The 23,235-nt window shown below is 43.4% G+C and overlaps 1 protein-coding gene across 1 annotated transcript in view; it reads left to right on the forward strand.

Moving 5' to 3' along the window:
* Positions 1-23,235, forward strand: part of MYOM2 (myomesin 2) — a 731,038-nt gene that overhangs the window by 377,903 nt on the left and 329,900 nt on the right. Inside the window, exons 14-15 of the mRNA XM_086926415.1 lie at positions 2,175-2,302; positions 13,729-13,912. Coding sequence (XP_086782541.1) covers positions 2,175-2,302; positions 13,729-13,912 — 312 coding nt within the window. The remainder of the gene's footprint in view (positions 1-2,174; positions 2,303-13,728; positions 13,913-23,235) is intronic.

Consider the following 23,235-nt stretch of genomic DNA (forward strand, 5'->3'; position numbering starts at 1 on the left):
GTGTGACTTTTCCTCTCCTCGTAAATATGGCCCCTTCACACGCAGCACTGTGCGTGGAAGGTGCGTTCCATGGGTGTTGCTGTGGGTGTTCCCATGCAACCCCCATGGAACAAGACACAGCTCCAGATTTACGAGGAATCGTAAATCTGGAAATGCATCTGAATGCTATGCCACAATTTAGGTGGCATAGCGAGGTGCAACAAGGAGAAATGTTTTTATTTCTCCTCGTTTATTTTCCTCTTTTAATGCCTGCTGCATTCTACAGCATGCATTGCAAGAGGAAAAAGCCTCTTGTAATTGTTTTTGTGCAGGAATGTCCCTTCCTGCACAAAAACAATCTCCCCACGGCACATGCACCTTGCACCATGGTGCAAGGGTGCCAGCGCCGACGCATGGCAGCTGTTTGTGCGCCAGAGCAGGCGAAGCACAGAGATGCGACATATTCTTGTAAATACGTTGCATCTCTGTGCTTTCCAGCACGGCGCAGCAAAATGACTTGCTGCACTGTGCTGAGTTACTTTGTTGTAAATCTGCCCCGTATTTTCTTTTTCATTCCACACCTGAGTGCTGAGGTATCAGAAATCATGATCCATCTCCAAAAATGCTCATTTGGTCCACAGGTGTGTTTTATTACAATCTTGTCAACAATCTTTAAAAAAGCATCTTTAGCCAATACGTTCAGGCATTAACTTCATGAATTTTTCTTCAGATACCCCATACACATCTGGGCCCAGGTATATCTAAGAGTTCCATTGTACTTGCATCATGCTGGGCGATGCAGGACAACGCAATTCTTAAATCTGATTTGCCAAGCCACGAAAGGCCAACTTGCACAGCCCTACGTGGCTTGGTAAATCTAGAGTATTGCAGGCAGCAAAAGTCTATGCTTTATGCTACTCTACGTGAGGAAAGTGTTACATGGGTGGAGGGTGGGTGGTCCCACACTCCACTAATGTATTTTGGTGCATTGCCAGGTTTACCAGGACAAGTAAATTTGTGAATGCATAAATATTGTACACATTTCCAACATAGGTGCAACAAGGAGACAAATTTGTATTTCTCCTCGTTTTTTCCTCTTTCTAAGTGTACTGCAATCCTGAGATCTAAGGATTGTTTTTGGGCGGGAAGGTGTGCCTTCCTGCACAAAAACAATCGTGTGTATAACACAAACACCCATTTGACACAACGGCTGAGAGATGGTTTCTAAGAGACTTTATTCTTACTCAGAATGTTCATTGAAGTTCTATATTCTTCAATTGTTGCTACTGAGCTGTGGTAATAAAGGAGATTTGCATAATATTAGCCACCGTGTCCTTAATAAAATCCAGATTTTCTGCCCAGCAGGCTGTGAAAAATCTAAATTGTCTTACTGCGTTGCACTCCATTACGTCTTGATAAATGTTAGCCATAGTGTCTCCACTAGCACCAACCAGTACTGGTCACTCTTCAAAAGATGCAGAGGATGCCAGACATAACATTAAACATACACATTCCTAAGCACATGCCAATGTATCACACTGGTCTACAGACCTGTTTTTATACTGACATCAGCCATTTGTGTAACTTTTCTATCACTAATGATCAGGAACCAACATTTTATCTGTGTTGGTTCACTGTTGTTTATTAGCGGTTATAAATGGCTGTGCTGACAACGTTTGCTCCTTAGGTATCACTATATATTGTAATAGGAGGGTCAGACATTGTTTAAATAAAGGATAAGGCAGCCTTCAAATGCAGGACCTAGATGTGCTGATGAGTTGTGAACTCTACATTTATAATATTACAGTTTTCAATTGCATTAGTACTTTCCAATTATGTGATAAAATATTCTGTTAATACATGAGCTGAACTCACTGGTATTCATGTGATCCTTGTAGGCTGAAAAGAAAGAAAGAGAAAGAAAGAATGGCAGAGAGAGGAAGAGAAATAGAAAGAGGAATTGAGAAAGACAAAGACGCGGAGAGGGAGAGTCAGACATAAAGAAATACTAAAATGCAACAGAATTAATGTTATAACAGATAAACTGAAAAAAGAATAGTGAAGCAGATACATGTGCATGCAGTGGGTTGGTTGACACTTTGGGCTCTTTGCTGCTCATTCATTTACTCAGTGAGGAAAGCTGATTTGGATTATGTGATTTTCCTTTTTAAGTCAATCTGTTTCTTTTTGCTTAGGAGATGTCAAAATTCCTGGACCACCGACCAATGTTAATGCCGCTGAAACATCCAAAACATATGTAGTGCTGAGCTGGGATCCACCTGTTCCCCGTGGAAGAGAAGCATTAGTTTATTATGTTGAAAAGGTATGAACAGTTGTTAACCTTCTTCACTCTCTGGTGCATTTGCAAGTATATTTTCTAATAAATGCTGGTTTTTGCACATGTAGGTGTATGGTTGCATTTGCCTACCACCGAACATAGCTGTTTGCTTTTGCACAGCGGTAGCTGTGACAGCTCCTGCCAAGCAAAAGCAAACACTCCGCTTCCAGCAAGCTGGAGCTGTCAAAATGCCCCACTTGCTGCACTTGCTGGAAGCAGGGTTTTCATCTCATTCCCTGCCTGCAGAAATGTGGGTAGCGAAAGAAATGAAGGTATTGCTCTTGCATGCAGGGAGCTAGATTTCCAGCATTGCAGAATGTGAACAATCATACTAGTTAATGTTTGCTCCTTTTTTAATGCAGCAGTTCAAGCACCCCACGAAAAATGTAAACATGTATTAGGATTTCAATTTGGACAGCAGGCAACCAAAACAAGAGACAATGGTGAAGTGGAGAAGGGACTTCTTAAATGCAACTTAAGACTGCTGGAATGATAGTGCTTCCATTTACTTTTTATCTGTACTAAAAGAATGTAGTCCTGTAATGTTTTATACATTCTGTTCCTTAAAAAGAGTCATTCATTTCTAACAACTTGCTGTAGGCAACACCCCTAATAGGCTGAATACTGTCTCAGAAACTCATAATTCATATACATTTCAACACAATAGCACAATTTATTATCATAAATTATCCTTGCAACGTCTGCTCTAGAATTAAAAGATATAAGTTTGTTAACTTTTTACATAGTCTTGATTGGAATCACATTTCTATATCAATGCTGTTAGAACTGGGGGTCTCTAATTGGCTGAGGTAGGTACCTTAGTCCAAATAGGGACCCTTGCTTCTAGACATGAAAGGAGGGACATACTCTTAGATAACCCCTGCTTACCCCCCAGTAGCTTGGCACGAGCAGCCCGGCTTATCTCCAAGGCAATGTGTAAAGTATTTGCAATCCCACTCCCAGTAACACAGTGATAACACCACAAATGGAGACCACACTGATTTAGGAAAATAGCAGTATCTTTATCAAGAAGAAATACGATGAGACCAAACGATAAAAATATCCGGCATATGCGTATTTGTAATATTTCACTGGGCTGGTTATTAGGCCAACAATCACTTGTAGGTTCTTGCGGTATTAATGAGCAGTTCACGATGATCTAATGCAGTCCTAATGCAATGCTATGCAGTTCGTAATGCAGTTTGTAATGTAAAAATAAGACAGTCCTTAATGCAAGTACTAATGCGGATTGTAAAGCAAGTAATAATGCAGTTTGTAGTGCAAGTACTAATGCGGATCGTAAAAGCAACTTATAATGCAGTTCATAATGCAAGGAAAAATGCGGATCGTAAAAGCAATTCGGCACCAATCGCGGTGCTAGTAAAGGTCTCTATGTCACTCCTGGCTGACTCGTGTTCAGGGACTGCCAAAATATGCCCCTGATAATGTTATGATGGAAACAAAGTGCAGCTCCACAATCCGACCCCGGTACTGCCACTCCTCGGCAGGTACGGGCTGCGATACTGACTTGAGGGGAGGCTCGCGCTGCAAAGATGGGAAATGCCGAGAGTGGTCTCTCGTAGCAAGCACTCTGCCCCAGGCAGCCACAAACGCATGCTCGCTGAGCGTTACCTGGTGGGGGTGCAGTCTCTCTCTCCTTTCCTCGCGGCGTGGGCATCACGCTGTGCGGCTTCTGGTTGACGCCGGCTGCTCCTTACAGTGAGAGTTGGGCTACCAGGTGACAATCTCGCAGCTGATCAGGTCCCGGCGTGAATCCGTTGATCTTGGGCAAAGGGTCTCGGACCCACGTTAGTAAGGGTTCACAGGTCACTCCTTGGCAAAGGCAGGCTCGGGCTGGTGACAGTGATTTCTCACGGCTCCCCATTTGGATGACTGTCTGGGCCGATGGCGATAACAATCACAAAACTTCTGGTCACGCTGTCGATGGAAGCAAAGCGCAAGACTGCTCCGGGATACACAGTCATGGGGCAATTCTCACGAAGGTCTCAGGTTGCAAAAAGCACAGCACACAGCGTCACTGAGACACACTTTGAAACTTTGATGGTCCTGAGTTTTCCACAACTGGAAGCCAGCTCTTCTTGGGCCCTTGGAGACAAGTTACTTCAGGACACAGCACACAGCAAAGTCCTTTCAAGCAGGGGGACACAGCACACAGCACAGTCACTTGTTCTTGAGCATCCTGCTGAACATTTTGAGAAAACATTAGTAGTCCACTACACTACTCTACCCTTTAGACCTACCCGCCACTTCATTGGTGGTAACTTGCATGCTTTTGCTCCATATGAACTAAAGCGTGAAATGGAAGTATACTTTGTATAAAAAGTCACTCATAAACATTTAAAACTTGAAGTTGGTCTGGAAAGGCAACCAGTAATAACTGCTTATGCACAGCTCTACCAGGCATTTTATTATCAGCTAATTTATTGTAACAGTACTTACATATAACTTGCATTGTTGACAAGAGAAAGCATTCCTCTACAAATAAGTACTCAGTAAACTTTCTTCAGTTATCTTTATTTTCTTTTTCAGTTTTTAAATACAAGTCAAAAGTCCATGTTTCAATCTTGTAGAGAGTGTGTTCACAACATATACAAATATACTCTGGTTTTTCGGAGCACACTGTGTTACATTTCCTAATTTCTTCTTCTTCAAAGCTATCAACTATATCTGTGTCATGTTCTGCAACTCTTCATGATATCAACTCATCATTTTCCGTGGAGTCCTGTTTTGCACAGAAGAAATAAAACTGCACATCAGCACAAATCTTTTCTACTTCTACCACAGTACCATACAAAAGTCCTCTATTCTTTTCTCTTAAACATAAAGCAGGAATATTAACATATACAACCTCATAAGTAATGTCCACATTGTTAAGAGGTGTACTGCTTACATCCTGATTAATGAGAGGTGCGTTGGCACACTTTCTTTGATAAAAAAAGGAGTGGGGCATTTCCAAAGGAGCAGGAGCAGGAGTGAGAGCTCCTTACCTACCTCGGGGCCAGCGGACATCTCCACCAGCAACTCGCCGCCTCTGGGGACCCCACGATGCAGTTCTCTCCCGCCGCAGTGGTCCAGTGTAGCGTCTGGACACCGCTGGGAGACTACAGCTCCCAGAGTGCTCGGCGAGCACTTCCGCCTGCCAGCGCGCCCGGAGGCGCTTCAAAGGGAATATGTTCCATCAGAGGAGTGGGGGCATTTCCAAAGGAGCCGGAGCAGGAGGGAGAGCTCTTACCTACCTCGGGGCCAGCGGACTTCTCCACCAGCAACTCGCCGCCTCTGGGGACCCCACGCTGCAGTTCTCTCCTGCCGCAGACGTCCAGTGTAGCCTGTGGACGCCGCGGGGAGACTACAGCTCCCAGAGTGCTCGGCGAGCACTTCCGCCTGCCATGCCAGTGCATGATTAATTCAATGAATGTGTGAGTAGTGCCTGTGAAATTTGATGTACTGGGAAAGTACCTCCATTGATGTTACATACATAACAGTTGAGAACATGGCGGCAGACGGCTGAGCTGCCGCGGTGCTCCGTGATTCAGGATGCCGTTTACCCCACCTAACTCCTGTATTTCGATGGCCCTCGATGGATTCCTTTTATCATTGCCCTCCATTTTCAGCGAGGCTTCTTAATGCTAAATTTAGGGCCGGTATAATATTTTTTTGGGGACGATAAGGAAAAACAAAAAACAAAAAAAACTAAAGGTTATCACCCGACATACCTACGAGTGAGGTCTGTTTTTAGTCTGTATGACGGGTTTCTCTAGCAGCGTCTCCAGCGTTGAAGGGATGGGTGGTGTGGACGGAGATTGCACGCTGCCTCTGCTTACGGCTTCCATCTCCCTGGTATCCCCGCCAATCCTGCAGATGTGGTCCGCGGCAGCCCTGGAGCTGCGGCGTGGAAGGGACATTGCAGGAGGCGGTCCTGTGGGGTGGCGGTCTCCTGGGCCATTAAGGGCTCCTGGAGGAAGGCCGTGCGGCCCGCCTCCCATCATTTGCACAGCTCCGGGGAGGGGGTGGTCCCCGGGGCTTGCGGGGGCCAGGAGGCCCCCACCCTCAAATTTTTGTCTGTGTGCCCCAGGGAGGTAGCGCTCCCTGCGGCAGTGGGGGAGCCGTATACCCCATTCATATTTAAGTCAAGCCCCAGTGGTGGTTGTCCCCGGGGCTTGGAGGGGCCTGGGAGACCCCCCACATATCATTCAATATGCCCTGGCGAGGTGGTGGCCCTCGGGGATGTGAGGGGCCTCGCTGGCCCCTCGATATAATTGTGGCATTCCTCCGGGACCTGGCCCACCTGCACACAATTTGCATAGCTCCGAGGAGGTGGCAGTCACCGGGGCTGTGGGGACCCCCCGCGGGCCCCACAATATAATTTTGGCATTCTCCCGGGACCTGGCCCACCCGGGGGCTCATTTAAATGAAGTGATGGAGCGCGTGCTTCATTTGTTAAAATGTTCTCTACCGTATTCACGACCACAGCGTGAATTCGGGCAATTGATTGCATTTTAATTTTTTTTTTTTACCCTGCTGGTCCTTGTGGGACCCCTGAGCAGGCCTAGGTAGTCAGGGTGTTTGTACCCTGCCCCCTTTTCTTGTTTTTTAACCTCTTTTTCACTGTTTTCTTGTGACTCACCTCTACCGAGTCACAAGATGGCTCCCAACACTTCCTGGTTTGGAGTGTTGGCAGCGAATCAGAGTGAAGCTCATGCCCGGGAGTGTTCGCAAACCCGCCTAGGTGCTCAGATATCAATATTATTCTTTTTAAAATTTCTCAGGAACTACTGAATGGATTTACACCATTTAAAAAAAAGGGTGCTGTCTAAACCAAGACCTACCTTTTTGCTGTAGCCTGTAATAAAGTTCCTATGGAAATTAACATGATGAAAACGCACTTTGGTACCACCCTTTTTTCTTATCCCCCGTTTAAGGAATCACCCCGAAACTTTCAACACACAGATTGAGCGGTCCAGCACTGTTTTTTGGAAAATTTCATGAAAATGCATCAAACGGCACTAAAGATATTTGCAAATCAAAAAACGCTTTTCCTACGGTGACTAGATCCTAACTATAACTACGTACTGGCGACTGCCAGTATGTAAAATATATATATATATATATATATATATAGACTCTCATGGGTGAATAGCTTGCTTACAATTCCCCTCATTGATACCCCATATAACCTCTTAAACCCCCACTCACACCAAACCACTTGCATACCTGTTCACATACCCATAGTAGGTATAATATATATATATATACACTCATACAACCATTCAGTTACAGTATAGCCACTCATACAACCAGTCTCTCACTCATACAGCTATTCACATAGCACACACTCACCCATATGTCTACTCACACACCCACTTATTTACCGACATAGTCACTCACACACACTCACTCACCCATACAGCCTTTGAACACAGCCACACACTCACCCATACAAGCACTCACACACTCACTAACACAACCACCTACATGCCTATTCACACATGCATTCAAGCACTTACAAATCTGCTCACTCACCTATACAGCAATTTACACAGACACTTACTCTCCAATACAGCCATTCACACACCAACTCACTGAAACAAACACCCACTCAAACAGCCACTCACTCACCCATACAGCCACTTACACACCTAGTAACCCAGTCAAACAGCTATTCAGATAGCCACTCACTCACCCATACAGCCACTGACACACCCACTCACTCACCCATATAGCGACTGACACTCACCCACCCAGTTACACACACATCCACTTATACACCCATGCAGCCACTTGCACACCCATACACACAAGGATACAGTCACACAGCCACTCACATAATATATTTTGGAAGTAGTATCACTCATTAGTATTGCACCTAGTATAATAATTTGCCTTTTGTAGTAGGTAACTATATATGTTTAACACCCATAAACTCTTGATAACACACTCACTTGATGATACCATCAGTGTTGTCATTCAGGATGTCATGAGTGATGTCATATCACTGACCGTGTCATGAGTGATGTAATATGTGAGGTCATAAGCAGTGCATTGCGTGGGCCTAAGTTAAAGTTAGCTTAGGTGAATATAACTATGGAATTTCACCTAAGCTTTTGTACAAGGGAAATCTGAGCTTAACTATATAGTCCCTGTGATCTTTGTTGAAAAAAAAGGTATGTGTATATATATATACATATCAGCACAGGCTTCTTCCAAACCTCCAAAGCGGCGAAAAGAAGAAACGGACCCCACGACTTGAGGCAGGAAATGTTTTTATTATTCCAACCTTCTTTGTTGACGCGTTTCGAGCATCTCGTGCTCTTGATCACACAATGAGCACTGCGTCAGTCCTCTTTTTATATATGCGCTAAGTGAGTAACACACCCCTTTGTAAGTCATATGATCTCATTAGGAAACATAGAAAGAGTCTTAGCTCAAACAACCATTTCTCTCTTCATATTCATACAATAATTTTCATGATGTTATATGGAATGCTTTACAATGACGCATACTCCACTCATATATGAGCAGTAAATCAATGATATACAACATTATTACCAGCATAAATGCTGTGAAGCCAACACCTCAATTAAAGTGATATTGTGCAATAAAGATATGGGTATGAAAAATACATATATATCTAATGTACAAATACATATATCCATAGGAAGCTTTAAATATCGATAACAGGTAATGAAAAAAATATATATATATAGATACATATAATATAAATACATATAAAACTATTACTCACATCAATAAATACATTAGATTTAAAAATTCCTGCACAAATGCATTAGTTCCTAATAATTCATCCCAATTACACTCTATCACTTTATCACTTTATCATACATCACAAACTGTTCTCATCAATGAAATAATTATTAAAATTATAAATCAATGTCACATCATATCCAGAAGCTATTGTTTGGTAATGACTTCAATGAATATAAATCCTAACAGGAAAGGGTTGAGAATAAAATTCCTAATCAGCATGTCATATGACCAATCCAAAAACCTATGTGTAAATTAATCGTGCTGAGTAAATATATACATTCTAAAAAAAAAACAATCATACTTCACACATATCAAATTTCATCAGAAGTGTATATACATCATTTTAAATACAAATGACTTAAAAGGTAGACTGTATAACGGTGAAATATTCAATTCATGGGTTGATGGTAATGATCATTGGTAAACCATATTACTGCTTTGCTCAACCAGATGTCAACAATTGCTAGTACCCCGACCAAAATAGGGTTTGGAACCACAAATCCAAAAATGAAGAGCACCGAAGATGCCATTGTAGGATTCATCTGATTACAGGAAATTATGCAAGTCCTCTGTTGCATTTAATCAGTTCAGGTATTTACTGTCCACCATATACCCTGTTTCCTTCCGCCTCAGCATTTTATCTCTATTGCCTCCTCTCCTAAGAGGGGCAATGGCATCAATCACAAAATAAGATAAGCATGACAAGTCATTATTATGTGATGTTCTGAAATGTCGTGCGACTGGGTAATTATTATCATTATTCACAATTGCCCTTAAATTCTGCAATATGCGGGCGTGCACCTGTAACTTTGTGCTCCCCACATATCGCAAGCCACAGGAGCACGTCAGGACATATACTTCATACTCAGTGTGGCAATTGTAACTACCCCTAATCGCTACTCTTGCTGTGGAGAATGGTGTTTCGTAATGGGTTGTAGTGATGCCGAACTTGCATGCTCTACATGTTGAACATTTATAAAACCCGTCTTTGGGTTTTAACCAGGTACTGCCACTACCTAGTTCTGGACTTGCTTTGACTAAACTATTGCGCATGCTTATTGCTTTTCTGAAAGTAATTACTGGGCTGTCAGGTAACCTGCAGCCCAATACTCCATCAGTTTTGAGGATTGGCCAATTTTTCTAGATGATGCCCTTGATGATACGCTCCTGCTTGCTAAACGTTAGAATTAAGCGCGGAGCTCCCTCAACAGTTGCTGTTTTTTAATTTTTAGGTGTCAACAAGGAGTCCCTAGGCCTCTCCTGAGATTTTTTTTAATGCTTTGGATAGGGTTTGAAGACTATATCCCCTTGCCCTTAGACGTTCCATCATCTTGCTGGCCTCTACCTCAAAACTATGTGTGGAGCTACAAATCCTTTTTAGGCGTAGGAGCTCGCCATACGATATACTCTTGATAAGATGCCTAGGATGGCCACTGCTGGCATGCATAATGCTGTTACCAGCCGTGGCTTTTCGGAATAGAGATGTTACAAATTTATGATCAACAATTTCAATCTGTACATCTAGAAATTCAGATTTACTTTTACTAACCTTAGATGTAAAATAAAGGTTATATACATTCGTATTCAGCTGATCTACAAACTGTAAAGCAGTAACTTCATCTCCTTCCCAAATACAAAAGACATCGTCAATGAAGCGCATCCAATAACGTACATGGTTAAAACCAGGTTTGATGATGAGATCCCGCTCCTCCCACCAGCCCACATAGCATGCATAGCTGGGGGAGAAGCAAGATCCCATCGCCACCCCCCTGATTAGTTTCCAAATATCCTTTCCAAACATGAAATAATTATTGTCCAAACACCAGGCCACCAATTTATATAACATTTTGTTGTGACTATAATACTCACAAGATCTCTGCCCCAAGTAATGTTCAATGGCTTCCACCCCTTCCACGTGGTTGATGCTGGTATAAAATGATTCTATATATAGTGTTAGCATAGACCAGTCATCTTGCCATTCAATCAGGCGTAATTTGTTAAAAAAATCACCAGTATCTTTGACATAACTCGGTAGTTTCTTAACCAGATCTTGCAAGTAAAAATCAATGTACTTGGAAATGTTCTCGCTTATACTGTTGATTGCAGAAATTATCGGTCGGGCAGGTGTTGACATTTGTTGCTTATGAATTTTAGGTATTAGATACAAACTCGGGATTACTGGATTCTCTGAGTGCAGAAAGTTATATTCTGTTGATGATATCAATTCTTCCCTTTTGAAGGCTAACAAGCATTTCTTTAAAGTATCTTTTGATTTTTTGTAATCCATACCATTAGATCTAATATAGCAACTGCCATTCTCCAACTGTCTCATAGCCTCTGCAATATATTCTTCCTTTTGCCACAGTACAATGTTCCCAACCTTATCAGATTTATTGATCACAATTTCATTGTTTGCATTGAGTTTGTTGATCAAACTGATATATTGTCTTTCTTTGTACGATTGGATGAGTCTCTGACTTTTGACTTTGCGGTTTAGAGTCTTTAAATCCTCAAACACGCACTCGTGGAAGATGTCAACCGCATCTTTAGGCATCACCGGTATGAACGTGCTTTTTACTTTGAAAGGGCTCTCTCCTGCTCCTTTCTGTTTGATACCAATCCCATGTAGGTCTGATTGGGTGCTGGCGTTTTCATTTTCTTTTTGAATTCCTTTTTCATTCTCCGGTACACTCCTGTCGTATAATTCACCTAGATTACATAGAGTAAGCAATACTTTATCATTAGCTGCAGCTGCTATCGAAGGTTTGGTACACATTTGAACTGGGAATGCTGCCTTGGCTTACTCTGTGCCTGTACCGGATTTAATAGTGAAACACTTTTTCAGTTTTAGCTTCCGTATATAGCAAAAGAATATCAGCTCTTGTTTTAGTATAACTGAAAGTGCTTTCAGGGCAGAAATTCAAACCTTGAGACAAAAGCTGTTCTTCTGCTGCTGTTAACGTCTCTGTTGACAAGTTGATGATGGTGCAGTCCTTTAATATTTCTTTTTGCATCAAGTTTTCTTCTTTTGCGCGGGCTTTCCTGCTTTTCCTCCTTGCCCTCTTTCGGGCGTTGCGCCTTTTTCTTGTGCTATGTTCCGTGTCGTGTCCTGAGGCGGAGGGTTTTCAAGCAATCTTCTACTAAAAAATCCACCTGCTCCCCTAGATCTAATATCATGTTGTTGGTGCCTGCATCTAGACTGAAATCAGACCCAGTAGTGCTAGACAGTGATAGTGTGTCTGCATCTGATTCCACAGTTGCACTCGTTTGTCCAGAATGCCCATGTTGCACTACATTGGAGCTTTTTGTTCCAAACTTCTGTTTTCTTGCTTGTTCAAATTTTCGAGAGAAGGAGTAAATCTATACATATATCTATAACCTGGCTGCCAGTAGGTCATTATATTTAGGACCATGTTTCTATAGTAAAGGCGTTTTTTTGGCATGACTATATCTTTGGCGTCGTTTGATGAATCTTCACAAAATGTTCACAAAACAGTGTGCCAGTGATTGTTGTGCATAAAATGTTATGAGTGATCTGTCAAGTTGGGGCTGTGAAAAATGGAGGTATAAAAAAAATGTGTGTTCCCCATGTTAATTCCCATAGGAGTTTTGAACACAATTACAGAGCAAACTGCTGGACGGATTACACCAATTTGGTAGAAAGGTAGATTTTGTTCCACACATCATGCTCTTGGGTATTTGGTGTAAACTCGTTCATTAGTTTGGAGATATTAAAGGAAATTCATATTTGGATATCTAGAGGTGCGGATCCTCTGAGGATCCGACAGCTGATATCTGATAGGCTGCCAACACTGCAACCAGGAAGTGTTGCCACCCATCTTGGGATTCAGCTTCAGACTATTATCGTGTAAAAGGAGAAGCTGGCACATTTTGTGCATACCCTGAAACTGATGCTGTAATCTTCAACAAATTAATAGCCAGAGAATATTGGACACATCACCAAGCATCCAGCATTCCAATCAACACCAAGCACTCTAGCACTCATCATGGCTGAGCAGTAGGGAAGATGTAGCTAAGGAAAAGTAAAGGCAATAGTTAAGTCACAACACCAAGCTCTATCAAGAGTGAAACACATGTGCCAGGAGCTATTTTTACTTACTGCAGGATGGCTTGGGTTGTATTCTAACAATTCAATGCTGCACTACTGTGCCTGGAATGACAAAAGTGCCTTTGGACTTGTTTAGCTCATGTGGATATCACTTTCTAATTCTATGTTTAAATTCTTTGCTAAAAAATGACTAAAGGCTTTGTCACTTTTCTAGCTCAGCTTGGATGACACTGAACTTATGTACACTTCAGTATTCCTCTAGAAAATCAGAAAATTGAGGTGAGCGGATTAGATTATTAGTGGTGCTGTAGATGTGCTTCTTTGAAAAAGCAGGTCTCTACCTAAAGACTGGGAACTACCAAGGGTTCTTTACATGTGTTTGGCTTTACCCAGCACTCCAGGCTTACAAGAGTATGGTTTGAACAATTCTAAATAGAGGTAAGATTGAATAAAATGCTGGCAATTTCATTTTGATTGATTTAGGTATAATGAATCAGATTTTGTGCACGCATATATAGATATGTGAAATGTCCTAATTTATTTTTATCTTTCTTAGTCCATGGTTGGTAGCGGTAGCTGGCAAAGAGTTAATGCTCAGATTGCTGTCAGATCTCCTCGCTTTGCAGTATTTGATATGGTGGCTGGAAAATCCTACAACTTCCGAGTCCTGTCTGTTAACAAATATGGTGTCAGTGAACCATCAGAAATTACACCACCAATTCAAGCAGAAGATCTTCTGGGTAAATTATGTGACTTATTAATCACTATTTTGAAAATTATTTGAACGATATCTCAAAATATATCAGGTTATATAACTCCGAAAATGTAAAGATCCTTATTAGTATGTGTCGTTGTAATGTGCATGTAGTGAAAGTACCGCATTGTGAACATTGTTCATTAACTAACATTCTAAATAGTTGTAAATGACCAATATCATTTTTAAATATAACATGTGTGTAAGCTGTTGTTTACTGTTAAACCTTTGAGTATTCGAGTTCTTAAATAGGCTATTGACACAGAATGTTTTGCATGGTGAAAAGGCAATGACAGTACTTCTCTGCCAACCTCAAAATGGATGGAGGGAGCTGCGAAATTAGGTATTGTAAGTGGCAATTGGCATCCACGATACACAGCCATGTTGTGTTCTAATAAATGGATGTATTGTTTGACTTCATTTGTTCAATCTGACCAACCACTAAAGATGTTTAAATGGCAAGCAATCAATCATACAATCTCCTTCAAGAGGATACAATTATGACTTTGAGCTGTGAGTAATGCACGGAGTGAAACAAACTATCATCTTAGCAAAACAGTCTATCACTTCAAAGAAAATTGTATAAGTATCAGAGGGGCATAACTCGACTAGGAAATCCGTTGATACGGTGGAACATGTTTGAGAACAAGTTGTGAGAGAACTCAACAAATCGAAGCCATAAACTATTCTTACTTTATTACAACACAAGTCTTGACCTATTCTTGTACTCCCTTGTGTAGTTGATGCCACCAAAATATGAATGCTACAGTACTACTAATTATTCCATGCTTTTCATACTTAGAAGTCCATCCATCACGTTAAAAGTCTTCCTATTCCAACATAGAACTAGTTAATAGCACGCCGTGAGGCTAGCTACTGTTTTAATTATTTTGCTTTGCCCTGTTGCACATTGTTTGTAGTTACATTTTCGGTTTTAAATTTGGTTTTTAATACAGAGGCTTACTTGTGGTGCATGACTCTGCTCATTTCGTGGTCCCCGGTCCGTCACAGCAAACAGTGCCAATTGTACGGAGGGATCAGACACGACACCGCCCACATTTCTATTCACTTCCTGCCCCCGGGTATATGAACCTGATGGCTTGCCGGCCGCGCAGTACTAGGTAATAGCATGCCGTGAGGCTAGCTACTGTTTTATTTAATTTGCTTTGTGCTGTTGCACATTGCTCGTACTTAAATTTTCGGTTTTAATTTTGGTTTTTAATTCTGAGGCTTACTTGTGGTGCATGACTCTGCTCATTTTGTGGTTCCCGGTCCGTCACAGCAAACAGTGCCCACTGTACGGAGGGACAGACGCGACTCTGCCCACATTGCTCCTCACTTCCTGCCCCCTGGTATAAGAAACTGATGGCTTGCCGATCCTGCAGCTGACGCAAGCAGTGGGGGCACTGCCGGCACGCCGAAGACACGCCAACGGCAAGCCCGTCTGCACCCGTCCACGCCAGGCCGCTGCCAGCCGCCAGACATGCTACAAAATCGCAACACACTTATGCCCGGAATGAGCTGTTAGCAGTCAGGACACTGTCTGTTAGATGTTAGGTCCACGTTTTGGGGAGATTAGAGGGTCCCTTCAGCTGTAAATGCTGTGGCTTCACATCTATTACCCCTGTTGTTCCACCTGTCTGTCCCCCTTCCCCAGGCAAAAGCACAATTATTTTTCATCTGAATTGCCGCTCCTTGGTTAAACATTGCGTTGATGTCTATGACCTAATGGAAACTGAATCTCCCGATACTCTGTTTTTAACCAAGACTTGACTCACTGAAGATTCGGTGGCAATTCCAGGGCTGACACTCCGGGAGGGCTATGTTATTCATATCCTTAATAGAGAAACGAGAGTTGGGGGTATTGCAGTTATTGTCAAAACTGGCTATCCCTGCACCTTCATGAAACAGCCAATTTTGGGCTGCGAATGTGCTTGTTTTAAAATTGCTTTTAACCCAATTTATACCATGACTGGTTTATTGATATATCGTCTCCCGGGCCCATCTTAGGTTTTTAGGGAATCTCTTGTTGAAACCGTCAGTACTTTGGCAGTCAATACCTCTACTTTTACATTCTTAGGAGACTTGAACCTCCATTTCGATAACCACTTTGATGTGGATGTGGCCAATTTGGTGGCAGATTTAGCTTCTTTGCAGCTTGATCAGCGTGTCTCTGGCCCTACACACTCGGATGGTCATCTGCTGGACCCTGTTTTCACTAATATTGTGTCCCTCACGGTCAAAACGCTGGTCCCTATGGTTTGATCTGACCACTTTTTAGTTCCCTTGGCTATCCAGGGCACTGTTCCTTTGCGCAAATCAAGCAACCCTCTCTCTCTTAAACGCCCATGGCATAAATTAGACTGGGATCAATTCCAAGTCCATCTTTCTGCTACCGTTCCAGTCCTGCCGATTGATCCTGACAAGGCTTATTCAGCCTTTTCAGATTGGATCAATCTGCCGCTGGATAAGTTGATCCCAGCTAAATGGTCCTTGAACCACACTTCTAAATCCAACCCGTGGTATAATGAAAGATTAGCTGTACTGTGGAAAACCTGTAAAAAATGTGAAAGGTTTTGGAGACTGGACTTTGATCCGTTATACAAAGATCGCTATTGGGATGCTGTAAAGATTTATCATAAGGCTATCCATACTGAGCATGCTGCATTTTACGCGAAATAAATTAGTAACAGTACCAAACCTGCTAAGAGTATCTTCTCTATTGTTTCAGGTTTAAACACTCAGAAGGGGGCCGTTGGTCCACTAATTACCTCAAACAGACAATGTGGGGAGCTTGCCTCGTTATTTTTTAAAAAGGTAGAAAACATCTACAAATGTTTTCCCACGGCCCAGACTGGCTGCCCTGAGATACCCAATAATGGCACGATCGCCACCTTAGAGGTTTTCCCTCAGATTCAGCAGGACCGTTTACTTGCCCTCTGCTCTAAAATAAAGTCAGGCTCACCGGCCGATCCACTGAAACTGGATCATTTCAGGAAAATGTTACCAATGATTTCTCCTCTCCTAGGTCAAGTGATCAATAAATCGCTTAGCTTAGCTGTTGTATCCACAGAATGGAAACAAGTTAGGGTGATTCCATTGCTCAAAAAAACCCTCATTGGACTTAAAGAAAACAGAGAACTTCAGGCCAATCTCATTGCATTCACGGCCTGCCAAGATCACGGAGGCATATATTAATTCCATTCTCTCAGACCAGTTGACCCTTAATATTATTCTAGATCCCTCGTAAAATGGCTTTCGCCCCGGCCGTAGCACCGAGTCCATGCTTTTGGCAGTGACAGAGCATCTCTGGACAGATTTGGATGCAGGACAGACAGCGGCACTGATCCTCTTGGATCTCAGTGCCGCATTCAACACTGTGTTCCATGCACTCCTGTTGCACCGTTTGGAAGAGGCTGGCATTGGTGGCCTTGCCTTGAAGTGGCTAGCATCATTTTTCTCTGATAGGACTTATCAGGTGATTGCTCCCCCTTTGTCCTTGCCTGCTTTTCCCATCAAGCACGGGGTGCCACAGGGTTCTTCTCTGAGCCCTCTCCTCTTCAATTTGTACGTACAACCTTTGGTTGCAGTTGCCAGGAGCAAAGGGCTGACTGTAGACTCCTACACCGACGACACTCAGCTGGTGGTAGCCCTCTCGAGCAACTCTAAGCACGATGCCTCTAAGTTTCAAGGCGATCTTGCCTTAGTTGCCGGGTGGATGACAGCCAACTGCCTCCAGCTGAACGCCAGCAAGTCGGAGTCGTTGCCGGTGGGTAGGGTTCATGGGTTATGGAATGTGTACTGGTGGCCCACTAATCTAGGCAACCACCCTCCTCCTAAACAGGTTATTAAGAACTTGGGGGTTTGGTTGGACACCTCTCTCAGGTTCCAGACCCAAACGAAGAAGGTGGCGGGCACCTGATTCGGTTTGTTGCACGGACTTAAACCTATTTTGGGTTTCTTTGATGCCCCAACCAGACAGACAATCATTCAGACCTTGAGTACATCTAGGCTTGATTATGCAAACTCTCTGTATCTGGGGGTTAATAAGGCGGAAGTATACAGGCTACAGTGAGTTCTGGGTTTGCGCAGAGTCTGTGTTGTGACTAGCACAATCCGTCTCCTTCAATGGCTGCCTGTGGCTCAACGGATTGAGTTTAAGGCTCTCTGCATAGCCTTTAAAATCTTGAAGTTTGCTTCCCCTAACATCTTGACTGATCTGCTCTCTTTCTATGTTCCCTCCCATCAGCTTCGCTCCATGGGCCAACATTTGCTGATCGTCCCTCTGGGTTTGGAGGACCCGGGCCGGAGGCTGTTCCTTCCGATACAGAGTGGCTATTCTCTGGAACTCACTGCCCCTCCATATTCGAGGCCTTAGCAACTTTCTCGAATTTAGGAAAGCTAATAAAACTTTGCTCTTTCCCACTGTGTAGATTAATCTGGATCCACCTTGTGCTGTGGTTACATATTTTTGCCTGCGCTGGGACGCCTCTTGGCTGGGGCAGCTGTCGCGCTCTACAAATCTTTCAAATAGAATAGAAATATGACTTCTTGTACTTCGTTTCTTCATGTGATTTCCTCTCGTAACCGTTCTTGTTTCATGAATTGTTGTTTTCATGTTCAAGCTGTACTCGAGTGGCTACAAGCAAGATTAGTGAACTTGCCTTCTCTTCATTACTTTCACTATGTTGAGACAGGATGTCATCTTTAACATGTAATTTTGAGGTTGTAATGGATCACAAAAACAGAACCGAGAGAAGTGGAGCCTTTAGTTTTCACGTATTGTGAACTATAATAGTATGCGCACAACGTGACATTCCCTCCTCCCCAAATTCTGTCACCTTACCGCCCACTTAGCCAAAGAACTCTCAGAATCAGGGTGTGTTGTCTATGGCGTAGTGTTTTATTTACTTCAAATCAAGTAATTTACCACAGACCATTACCAAAGAAACATATCCTTTTTGGATATATAACAATTATTCACAGCATCACACTTTAGCTGCATCAACATGTCAACGGCAGTAAGTGAATTAGGCACAACATTACACTTTAATTTTTACTCGGCCATACACTAGAACAACTTAGCCGTACCTTTGAACTTTACACTTTAACTTTTTAACTCGGCTGTACATTAGAACTTGGCCGTACATTTGAACTTGACCGTCTCGGCCACCAATGTTCCACTCTGCTGCGCACATTGTGCCGGCAGGCCCCAATGCGCTACAGCCAACAGTTGCACTACTTGACATCCAGGGCACCGCATATCGCACCGGACCATCGGCGTACCTGAAAACAGTCCTCCTCCCCAAGATTCTACTCAGTCCATACGTTGTGGGTTAGGCCAGTAGAGTCCAGGACTACCGGCAGGTCAGTCCCTCCTCCCTGCCGACCCACTGCACACGTGGAATCTACCCCCTCCTGGGGTCCATCGAATGGCTGCACCTCCATTGTTGTGCATCCTTCTTTGTTGGTAACTGTCTGCGCTCCGCCTCCTTGAAGCCTTCTCATCTGCCGGGTGGGTGGGTGGTCAACGGTGCTCCAGTAGCCAGGCTGGGGTCCGAAGGGACAAAGAGAATGAAACCCCCCAGGGCACAGCCTTAAATACCCACTAAGTTTTGTTTTCTTCAAGGTTTTATTTCACTGTGTAAGTTTCGTTTCTGCAAGGTTTCATTTCACCATCCAACCCCTTCCTTACCCAGGGGCCCCAAAGGAGGCTCAGCACCGTGGCGCAACTAAGGGCGCCCCTCCCCTAGGCGCGGGGGCACCTGTTCAGAAACCCTGTTTTTTACGGTCTATCCAAAACCAGAACTTCAGGCCTTCCACCCTTTCAGTATCCAGAGACCATAGACATCCTTGGTAGTTTTTTTAAATGTATTTAATTATTTCAAGTTTAAACATCATTTCAGCAGTAAGAAAGAACTACATCTTCATACACAGTACAGTCAAAAAAAGTAGAATCCATTTGGTGCTGCACGAAGAAATTAAGAAACGCTCACTTTGCAATTCATACAGTCTATCGTAATGCAATAGTAAAAATGTAAAATAATGACAAGGAATTCATGCTGGAGGTGCAAATCTTGACAAAAAATCAGCTGGCATTAGCAGCAGTGTCATAATCACATTAGTGGGCTACAGATGCAGACGGGAACTCGGGGGATTAGGGTAGTGCCTGTGATATCAAGAACTCTTGAAAACTCCCCCAGAAGTCCCTGGGTGTGTTAGAAGACAGGAATATTGAGTAGTATACTATTAACTACTCTTGACTATGTGCCATATCTAATGATCACTCTCAATAAGTGGACAAACGTCCACGACCCCATGGACAGGCCCCCCTGCGCTTAGCAAGGAGCAGTGCCAATGTAAGAAACCATGTATTAATGACAGGCATCTTTGCTGGGAGACACAGAAGCTCCAACCTTGACGAAGGGTGCAGGTGCAGATAAAATATGTATGAGAGGGTGGAGAAAACAGCATGCCAGTAGTCTGAAAGTGGGGGACAAAGCCACGCTAGGTGCATGAAATCATCCCCTAATCATGATATCAGGTGCACTCAGCATTAGGCCGGAACTTATAATTACACTGTTTAACTGGGGTGTAATATGCCTTGTGAAGAAAGCAAAAATGTATACCGCAAAGTCTACCATTAGGGAAGAGAGATTGTGTCAGACCAAACACACCTGCCCAATCTTTAATGGACAAGGGTGTGCCCATGCCTCCTCCCAGTGAATCCTAGCCCGCTGCAAGTCCAGGGGTGTCTCAGTTAGCGCAGAGACATAACGACGCCATAGAGGGTGTCAAGGATAAGCTGCTGTGAGGAGAAGGTTAAGTGTTTTACGTTCAGCTGGAGCAGCTAGGAATTCCAGGCAACAGTCCCAGAGTTTTACATGTATGCCAAAAAAGTGAACATGTCTATCTTGTCTTGTGGGTAACCTGTATTGGTAATTATAACTTTGCAGAAGCGCTCATCCAGGAAAAAAATGGCCATCTCTGTAATGCCTCATCATGCTACTCCCTGAGTTGCTCCTCTCTTTCACAGTATATTGTACAATGGGAAATGGATGATCAGCTGCTTAGGGGAGTATAATGTTCGATGACCCAGCCTAGCTTGCAGTAATTCCTAGGTGTGCTGGATGAACACAACCATCTCTATTTCATTCCATGGTTGTCAATGAGCATGAGTTAGATGAGGAGAGGCCCTAGCCGATATTGTGCAAAGGAGGCTTTGGTGTATAGGTAGTCAAGTTTGAAATCAGGTGCTGCAAGGCCCCCCTCAATCTTAGGGCAGTACCAGAGTATCCCAGCTATGTTGAAGCTGGCCTCCTGCCCAGGCAAGGTGTACAATAAGAGAGTGAAGGGTATGAAAAAAATAAGGAGGTGGAGGAATAGCTACGCTCATAATTATATAAAGCAGCCTTGCGAGAACAATCATCTTGTATAGAGCTGCACGCTCCATTAATGAGAGAGGCAATTTAATCCATCCCATCTGATCTTCTAGAGCAGATATTTTGACTCAATACTTCTCAAGAATGAATAATGGTTTGCTAGTACTAATGCAAATCCCCAAGTACTTCAGGGTGTCTGTCACCCAAGGCAGGGGCAGTGAAAGTGGGTGAATTTTTATAGTTGTGCCAAGGGGGAAAAAAGACTTACTCCAATTGATCGCTATGACCGATACCATCCTGAATAAAGAAAAGTTGCGGATGACCGGGTCCAGATTCTCACCTGGATTACTCAAGTAAAGAGTAATGTCATCCGCATAGAGTGAGATAACAATATTGCGGAGCATGAATGTCAGTCCCCTTTGACTGTGGAGGTGACATACAGCTGAATCCAGTAGCTCATTTGCTCCCGTAGATAGTAAGGTCGATAGAGGGCAACATTTGCAAATGCCTCTGCCAATTGGGATAGGGTCTGATAATTAAACATTGACTCAGATCATACACAGGGATCAGGGATCCTGATTCTGCACAGAACAGCAAAGAGATGTAAAAGCTTCAGTGGCATCTAAGAAGACAGCCTCTGCTTCCTTATCTGGTCGCAGTTGATGTAGGAGGGCAGAAACGCTCCTGAGATTGTGAGAGGTGAACTGGTTGCCGGGGTATCCTGCCTGGCCATACTGAATGAGACTGGGAAGCAATAGAATCAGCCGATTGGTCAACATTTTTGCTAGGATTTTAGCATGGGTATTTATGATGGAGAGAGGGTGATAGAAGGCCAGAGATTTGGGGGACTTGTCTGGTATTAAAAGCGTTATTAGGATACTTTCTTACAAAGAAGGATACATGACACCAGTGCCTAATGCTTCTTTGTATAGCTGAAGAAGATGAGGAGGAGGTGGTGCGAAAAAGCAGTGTAAAACTCAGAGAGAAGGCCATCACTTTCCGGGGATTTGAAAATATGTAACACAACTATTGCTGTGGTGATCTCATCTAAAGTTATGGTCTCCGCTAGAAACGCCCCACTGGGTCCCTCCAATTAAGGCGATGTAAGACTGCTAAGGTATGCAGAATAATATGCTGGGTGTGCGAGTGTCAAGAAGTATATAGCTGTGGGTAATATGTCACAAATTCCATAATTATGACTTTGGCAGCAAACGCCATCTTGCCATCATCCCGGTTCAGGTAGGTAACAACAGGAGGGCCCTACCGCCGTTGCATCAAGTGGCGAAATGTTTGGCCTGGCGTATCACCCTCTCCATATGTACACGGAATATCATATTTGTGTGAGTGTTTGTGTTCTTTATCTGCCAGAGTATTATATTCTGTTACGGTCATCTGGAGCTCCACCACCCAGTAAGGCTGGTAAGTGGTCTCTATGACATACTCTAATTTCCAATGTGAAGTTCAAGAACCTCCAGCTGGCACTGGAGGTCTTTGTTTTATCGCAAACTGGTTGGTCATACCCATCCCTTTGACGTACACCTTGAATGCTCCCCACATCGTGCCCTCTGAATTCAACAAGCCCTCATTGGTGTCAAAGAATTCAGTACTGTCACATTGGATATCAGAGAGAAACGCTGGATCTAACAGAGCCTAGGGAGAGAGTGTCCATGCAAAAGAAGTATGTTTGGAGGCAGAGAGGACAAGGGGGAGAACCACCAAGGAGTGGTCAAAAAGGGCCCTAGGAATGTGCTCTGTTTGCCCAACCCTATCATAGATGTCAGGAGTGCCTAGCCAGTAGTGTAATCTAGCGCAGGATCGGTGGATAGTGGATATATGTGTGCCTTTCCTAAGCATGGGTTGACAAACCCTCTGAAAGTCTAGTAGGTCACTAACCTTCATAAGATCACATAGGAAGCTGTCTGCTCCA

The sequence above is a fragment of the Lissotriton vulgaris genome, chromosome 6 (assembly GCF_964263255.1).
Source record: "Lissotriton vulgaris chromosome 6, aLisVul1.2, whole genome shotgun sequence".
Taxonomy (NCBI): Eukaryota; Metazoa; Chordata; class Amphibia; order Caudata; family Salamandridae; genus Lissotriton; species Lissotriton vulgaris.